Source organism: Triticum dicoccoides, chromosome 7A (assembly GCF_002162155.2).
Source record: "Triticum dicoccoides isolate Atlit2015 ecotype Zavitan chromosome 7A, WEW_v2.0, whole genome shotgun sequence".
Lineage (NCBI taxonomy): Eukaryota > Viridiplantae > Streptophyta > Magnoliopsida > Poales > Poaceae > Triticum > Triticum dicoccoides.
This window is the reverse complement of record NC_041392.1, coordinates 462,532,800-462,540,409: the sequence shown is the minus strand read 5'-3', so window position 1 is coordinate 462,540,409 and position 7,610 is coordinate 462,532,800. Positions and strand designations below refer to the sequence as shown.

General features: G+C 42.5%; 1 protein-coding gene and 1 long non-coding RNA gene across 18 annotated transcripts; one reads left to right on the top strand and one right to left on the bottom strand.

Annotated features, from left to right (window-relative positions):
• Positions 1 to 319: 319 nt before the first annotated feature.
• On the top strand, positions 320 to 7,100 carry LOC119328713. Of its 17 annotated transcripts, none has more exons than XR_005159108.1 (8): positions 320 to 654; positions 757 to 951; positions 1,030 to 1,071; positions 1,464 to 1,510; positions 1,673 to 2,299; positions 2,397 to 2,434; positions 2,985 to 3,753; positions 6,068 to 7,095. XR_005159108.1 is itself a non-coding variant. In XM_037601685.1 (6 exons), the coding sequence occupies exons 1-5, from the start codon at positions 597 to 599 to the stop codon at positions 1,718 to 1,720; spliced, it is 390 nt and encodes a 129-aa protein (XP_037457582.1). In that variant the 5' UTR covers positions 320 to 596; the 3' UTR covers positions 1,721 to 3,753; positions 6,068 to 7,095. The 17 variants fall into 17 exon arrangements, 1 of the variants encoding a protein (XP_037457582.1); XR_005159109.1 differs by having other exon boundaries at positions 2,397 to 2,439; XR_005159104.1 differs by having other exon boundaries at positions 1,673 to 3,114; positions 3,200 to 3,235; positions 3,636 to 3,753.
• On the bottom strand, positions 4,196 to 6,058 carry LOC119328715. Its single transcript, XR_005159114.1, has 2 exons — positions 4,790 to 6,058; positions 4,196 to 4,266 (listed from the first exon to the last, which is right to left on the bottom strand). It is a non-coding gene; the product is annotated as an uncharacterized LOC119328715 (long non-coding RNA).
• Positions 7,101 to 7,610: the final 510 nt, after the last annotated feature.

Below are 7,610 nucleotides of genomic sequence, written 5' to 3'. Positions count from 1 at the left end.
AGGAGGCACACATTAATCATGGCAAAAATGACAAATGTCCATAATCTTTTAAGAAACAGAAACTAACATTCTATAGCACTCTTGCAACAGAATTTTAGGCATCAAGATGGACTCCAACAAGCATGGTGTAATTGGACATATAAACCCTCAAGAAGTGGTAGTCACAAAGAAGGTGGCCACGTCACCTTTAAATGCTACTATGAACAGTATTCGTGCCACCGCCTGTAAATTCCGTGCCCCGCCGAGGGCATTTTAGTAATTTCACATACGGATATATAAAACTCACCGCTGCAATGGAGAAACCCTAGCCGTCGCCCGCCCCGTGCGAGAGCGACCTAACCCGCGTCCCCCCGACCCCTCTGGCCTCCTCCTCCTCCTCTCCATCACCCTCTCGCTCGCCGTCGCCACCGCCCTGTCCTCCCCCGCCACTCATCTCCCCCTACTCCGGCGCGCCCTCTCACTAGCCGCCACATCCCTCAGCCCATGGATTTCGGCGCAACCACTCTCGGCCGCCACCTCTCCTCTCATCTCCTCGTTTCCTCCAAATTTCACGATCTGGAGTTGGAGAGGCAAATACGTCCGCCGACGCCACGGAGATGGACGAGGCTGCAACTGGTGCTGGAGAGCCATGGGTGGCTGAGAGGAGGAAGGGAGGTAGGGGCCCGACCGTCTCTGCGCCTCCTCCTCTCGCCGAGCTGCGGCTGACCCCTGCGCGCTCTCTCTCTCTCTCTCTCTCTCTCTCTCTCTCTCTCTCAGGTACCCTCTCCTGCATCTCGCGCAAAGCCATCCTGCTGGTGGCTCGAGCGATGCAGGCAGCGACGAGCGCCAGTGAGTGTAGGAGCCTGGCAGCGGGAGCATTGGTGCCGGTAGTGCAGGAGCCTGGCAGCGGGAGCGTTGGCGCGAGGACCACCGTGTCGCAGGTCAAGACTTGGGAGTGCATCTGGAATCCCGGTGGGAGGGCTTAATTCTGACTATGGCTGATTCCATCCACCCCTCATGTTCTCACTTCTCTTTCTCTTCTTTATGTAGGGTTGTCCTGGTTGTTCATCGTTCGGCTTGCTACCTGGGGAGGTATGGTCTTTCTTGCTCCTCTCCTGTTCGATCAAATGCTTGACTTGACTGAACTTAAGGTGTTTGGGTTCTCAGTAGGCTGCATTTTCTTCCAAATTGCCGAGAACTAGAATCCAGTTCACATAATGGGTTTGCTTTAAAATGTATATTGCGTGCTATACAAGATTCGTGGTGCTCTATAGCAAATCCAGTAAATATGGAAGTACTGTATTGTGGTTCCATTACTCTTGCTAGCAGTTTGTTGCTTCTGTAAAACACCATGCCAAATAGTCTTTCTGCTCTAAGCACCATGGAGATGTTTACTAAATCTATGAAGGATTGAACCTCAATTTCTTTTGTGCTTTGCATTTGATTGATTGTGTGGTGTGATACTGTTGTAATTCTTTGTGTAGGAATGCCATATCCTGAAAAGGAAGAAGTCCGTACCCGTCTAAGGCAGGTTAGCATTGTGAAGAAAATTATAGAGCTCTTATTTAGAATATTATTTTCTCCAGGCCTGAAGTCTTGTGGACTTCCCAGATAATGGCCCGGCACACGATTTCCATTGTGCCGCAATATTTTCTTGAAACTAAAAATTTATTGTAATTTGATGGATTTTTAGGACCCAAATTTCTGGAAAAATAAGCCCTTGTCTGAAGTGATGATTTGAGCAGCAACAGATGATGTGCGCTTCCTTCTCAATATACATGAGAAAATGATGGAGAAGTTGAGCAAAGTATCTTCATGGCGTCTGGCAGTACGAAGTGAGCTATACTGTAGGTGTTTTTGCATAAATGACAACCAGCAGGCAGATTGGCCGCCTCTTCTAACTGTCCCTGGTCAGTTTTTTACTCCCTTTCCTTTCAAATCTAGGAAGGTTACTGTATGGCCAAATCTGTTTCACTTTTGGTTCTCCAGGTATAAATCATAAATTTGTAACCTAATGATTGGGGTTTGCTTTATGGTTCAGCATTGTAGCCTTGTAGGTGCAGAATCGTCATATAAGAACTACTAATATGGAATCACAATGGATCTATTTTCTTTGCAGTCTTTAGTTCATTTTATGAAGTTTTGATATATTCAACTTATAGAACAAAATCGATTAAACATTGTTGACGGATGACATTGAAGCTGAAGCTCGTGTTCCTGAGGTGGATATCCTTTCGCTCTAGGATGTGCCTCCTGGAAAAATGGGATGTGTTATTGGCAGAAAAGGATCATCAATAATTATTCTGAAAGAATCTTGCAAGTACTCATCTTAAGCTTGATTCTTCAGATATCGCATGATATTTATTCTGCAATATCTAATTTGGTCTTCCCTGGTTTGTTTTCACTCCTATGTGGAGTGTTGAAATCCATATCGGTGGTGCAAAGGGGCCTCCAGGTAGGGTAGGTTTTCCATAGCTGACATATTTATTACTGTGCAGTTGTGGTCCACTGAATTCATCTAGTCCATGTTTGAATTGGTTAACAGCAATAGCTATAGTTTTGTAGCAATATGGCTTGTAGTACCAAAACTGCTCTTCTGTGACGATGCTCTTGTTTCCCTTCCTGTCCAGGTTGTTTGACGTGTGTGTCATTAGTCAGCAAGTTTAGATGTGCTCTAAGCCTCTAATTGTCCTGCTTGATTGCTTCTTGCTGCATGTTCTTGTTTGCATATGTTTACCCTGCTGATTTGCTTTCTGCTTGCTGCTTGGGGAAACATGTGTGTCCCCTGTTTTGGGTGCACCGCAGTACATGTTCGGGTTAGTGCTTTGGGGGAAATGTGTGCAGTAAGTAGTAGTTGTAGCTTCTCATTATGAATATACACACGGAAGGAAGTTTGGTGGGGAGAGGTTTATGAAGGCCTACTGGAATTAATATTTAGACCCAGTCTCGTCGTCTGCTGCAGCATCGCCCTTCTTTTCCACCGCCCTAACTTTTTTGCACCCCAGGCCTAGCAGGCGATAACGGCGCCACGAGGATTCGCTGCCGTGAGGAGGACCCCGACCCGTATGATGGCCGCTGGAAGGTCACGCACTTCTTTGGCTCGCTTAGACTAGCTCCATTGACGGCTTCTCGAAGGTATCTTCTTGTGCAGCTTCACACTTGCTTGTGTGTCTCTTGCAAAAAGTAAGCTACCTGGTACCTCTCTACTCTTCTTTAGCAGGTGTTTGCAGAGGAAGCCGAGGGATACATGATACTGGTAATTTACTAATGATCCATATTGTTGGAATAATCTCACGAATTCTATTGAAAACAGAACTTATTTCAGTATGCTTAATGTTTGGTTTTAGTAATTATGTCTGCTTTAGTAGCCAGGAGCATCCCCTCCCATTTCTGACTTTGAACCATGTGCCCCGTTTAAACCAGCGTAATTCGATGACCTTATGCAATTATTTGGTACAAAGAATGTGCTGATAAAGTATTTTTATTTTTTACTTTACTATGTTTAGTTCTGACGTATTGATACTCCTGTCAATCTGCTCTAATCTGGTTCGCCGATATCCTGAAGGAATTAGACCATCCTATATCTTTTTTTTCTGATTTTTGTTGGATACCTGCTTAGATGGGTGAACTTTTAACCCATCTTTTATTGCTTGCAGGTGTATTTGTTGGGTTACTCTTGGCGTGTTGAACAAAAATTGGCGTTCGGCACCTGCTATTTAAAGATGGTTTGATCAGTACTAGGGAAAACCCATATATGGAACGAAATTATTGTAGGTGAGAGCATGGTACCCCATCTCTCCCTATTTTGTTCCTTTCTTATAGTATTACTTTGAGGCATTATTTATAGCAAAAGAATTAGGTTGAACATTTAATATCCTTATTCCTTATCATGCTACGCAGAGGCCCTTAGGTTTGCATTCGGGTGCTAATTGTTTAATAAACATCATGCATTAGTTAGGTATAGTCCTTTTATCTTTTCCACAAACATGACGATTATGTTCAGTAGGATTGTCCGTTTCATATCCCAGAGATGTATCATTGTAAAGTAAGGTTTAAGGAGATCTAATCCTGGGCATATCAATGTAAGAGCACAACTTCGTATTGAATGCTTACTGTGTTTTACATGGTGGTGTTTCTAAGAAAGTAAATTTGGTTGTGATCTTCAAATGGTCTAAAATTTAGTTGAGGGCATACACACACAAACCTGTTTTTTCACTTCAGCTTCAAGCTTATCCCAGTCCTTTTTGGATTTTGATGACGGATAAGATGGCCTCTGGGCTGATTCAACTGCAAAACAAGGAATACATGGAATGTTTCAGTGACAAATGGAAGACAATGCAATATAACACTAACCCAGAACTCAGATTTTGTATAGAACTGGTATGCTTTTCATCTAAGAACCCAGCATCACATACACGGTTCAGGCTTAAAACTACCTTAGTAGCCATTCTGCCAGCTTGAAAGCTACATAAACGGCCTGGGACTAAAATAGTAGCCATTCTGCAAGCTTAGGAGTCAGCACCAACCAGCATTTTAGATAATTTTCTTATAGATCTGTTACCCTCAGTGTGCATGAAAGTATCTTTCTCACTAAGTACAGAAATCACCATATTCTTGTTGACTATCTTGTCAGGAACATGCCGTAAATTTGCTCTGGTTTAAAATATTTTCAGTGATTATCTTTCATAAGAAAAAATTGTAGAACACAATTTACAGAGGGAGTAGTAATCCATACAAAAGCTCAATCACAGCAAGAGTTATCACTAGACAAGTCAACGATTTTGCTTGCATTCAGCCCTCAAGGAATTACCTGGTACATTTATCTTTTGAGGAGCCTTTGGTTTACCAGTATAATCCAATGATGTCCAAGTTACTGGCTCAGCTTTTGCAAGGCGCATTTCAACCTTTGTAGACAACACAGTATACTTGCACTTATGTGGGACGATCTGATTGTCAAAAAACAACAAAATTACTGATGAATGTGCAATAGCTCAACCCAGTTCAGTATACACCACCAAAAGTAAAAGCAGTTACATAGAGAGCGCATAATTGATTTTCAACAACTTCCATGCATTAGGGAACAATGGTAAGAACTGGTTTATCTTCATTTCCTAATCAACCTCCAAATCCAGGAGTTCTTCTCAGTCATCACTGTAAGTTGCCAGATGGAGCGAGAAACAAACTCTATCCAATCAACTGACAAGTTTGTCAAAGGTGCTACTCGGCAATGAACTATTGACCATGTGTATTTAGACACCACATGAAAACTTGGGCCCTTAGCAATCAATTTACTTTGTCAATTACAATATCCTACTTCATCAGCAGATCAATTGTTGTTCCAACATAAATTTGAGGATTAACATAATAAATTAGTTGTTTTAGAAACAAATTTAGTGTACTATATCATATAAAGAAGACCTCATTCCATCTCCATGTGTAACTGACTAACAAGAAAGTACTCCCTCCCTAAAGAAATATAAGAGCGTTTAGATCACTACTTTAGTGATCTAAACACTCTTATAGTTCTGTACAGAGGGTGTAATGTTTAGCCTGGCTTCATCGTTATATCCAGAATCATGTATTGCCAAAGTTGTTCGTAAACATATATGTGGAAACCTGTATGTGCCGCTCACCTTCTAGATAAGGGTGGAAAATTTGTTTGAGAGGGAAAATTAGTAAATTGTTGATTTTCTGTACTAGAAGTTGTATTTATGATATATATATATCCTATAAATGACAAAGCCTGAATGTGGCCACATTTTGGTGGGGAAGGAGGGATATAGTCTTTATAATTTAATGCCTTACACTTCTGTGATTCATTGACGAAATGTATCTCAATGTAGTTTTGACCGTATTGGGACTGGGATTTAAGCTTCTTTCCTTTCTGAGACGCATACATAAATACTGTGTGCTATATGGGATGGAAAAATATTGTTGAAATTTAAACTCAGATCGTATGGAAAAATATCTCAGTTTGGGACTAATTGTCAAATGAATAATATTATTTCATGCGTATATTTTTTTTGAGGCTGTATAATTCCTCTTTTTTGATTGCTCATAGCCTGTTCTTTTTTGATTGTTTGTGTAGGTATCTAAGAATGCTGATGATTACACTCGGAGCAAGGCTTGTCACGGCGCTGCAAGTGTTGCCCCCCTCCTCCCCAAGGGCAAGGTGAAGGAAGGTGCCTGTGTGGTTCTTCTGCAGCTCGCAGCGAGGATTGCTGTGTCCAACCTGCACAAGAATGCCAAGAAGTCCTTCTCGGAGATGTAAGCCACGACGCATGTTTCTGCCATGATTTCCTTCGGTTGGATTTCATGGATTTAGGTGTTGAAAAATTATGGGCTGTGGATGCAGGATTAAGGACATGTACCTGCACTACAACGAGAGATGTAGGCTGCTTCTTTGTGGCTTCCAAACTTGAAATGTTTGTTTGGAAATTAGTTTAGTTTTCTGTCGTGGACTCACAGCTTCTTACATGTACCATCCTCTTAGACCTTTAGATTTCCAAAGAAACTAAATGAAGATATGGTGGTATGGTCTCAATAGTACAACTTAAAGCCTTCCATGCTTTATATTTTCTATGAAATTTGCTCTTGAAGAATCATGTATCTATGTTAGATCCGGTGAGAAAAGGCGGCATCCAACGCTCTCGCCGGCGGCGTTCACAAAGCCTTGTCGCGGCGCTGCAAGTGTTACCCCCTCCTCCCCAAGGGCAAGGTGAAGGAAGGTGCCTGTGTGGTTCTTCTGCAGCTCGCAGCGAGGATTGCTGTGTCCAACCTGCACAAGAATGCCAAGAAGTCTTCGGAGATGTAAGCCACGACGCATGTTTCTGCCATGATTTCCTTCGGTTGGATTTCATGGATTTAGGTGTTGAAAAATTATAGGCTGTGGATGCAGGATTAAGGACATGAACCTGCACTACAACGAGAGATCTAGGCTGCTTCTTTGTGGCTTCCAAACTTGAAATGTTTGTTTGGAAATTAGTTTAGTTTTTTGTCGTGGACTCACAGCTTCTTACATGTACCATCCTCTTAGACCTTTAGATTTCCAAAGAAACTAAATGAAGATATGGTGGTATGGTCTCAATAGTACAACTTAAAGCCTTCCATGCTTTATATTTTCTATGAAATTTGCTCTTGAAGAATCATGTATCTATGTTAGATCCGGTGAGAAAAGGCGGCATCCAACGCTCTCGCCGGCGGCGTTCACAAAGCCTTGTCGCGGCGCTGCAAGTGTTACCCCCTCCTCCCCAAGGGCAAGGTGAAGGAAGGTGCCTGTGTGGTTCTTCTGCAGCTCGCAGCGAGGATTGTTGTGTCCAACCTGCACAAGAATGCCAAGAAGTCCTTCTCGGAGACGTAAGCCACGACGCATGTTTCTGCCATGATTTCCTTCGGTTGGATTTCATGGATTTAGGTGTTGAAAAATTATGGGCTGTGGATGCAGGATTAAGGACATGTACCTGCACTACAACGAGAGATCTGGGCTACTTCTTTGTGGCTTCCAAACTTGAAATGTTTGTTTGGAAGTTAGTTTAGTTCTTTGTTGTGGACTCACAGCATCTCACATGTACCATCCTCTTAGACCTTTAGATTCCGGAAGAAACTAAATGAGGATATGGTGGTATGGTCTC

Excerpts from the sequence above, each read along its gene's own strand:
- LOC119328713 (XM_037601685.1), top strand. The coding sequence starts at position 597 with ATGGACGAGGCTGCAACTGGTGCTGGAGAGCCATGGGTGGCTGAGAGG. Across the intron at positions 1,072-1,463 it reads TCGGCTTGCTACCTGGGGAG|GAATGCCATATCCTGAAAAG; the intron begins GTATGGTCTTTC and ends TTCTTTGTGTAG. Across the intron at positions 1,511-1,672 it reads TCCGTACCCGTCTAAGGCAG|GACCCAAATTTCTGGAAAAA; the intron begins GTTAGCATTGTG and ends ATGGATTTTTAG.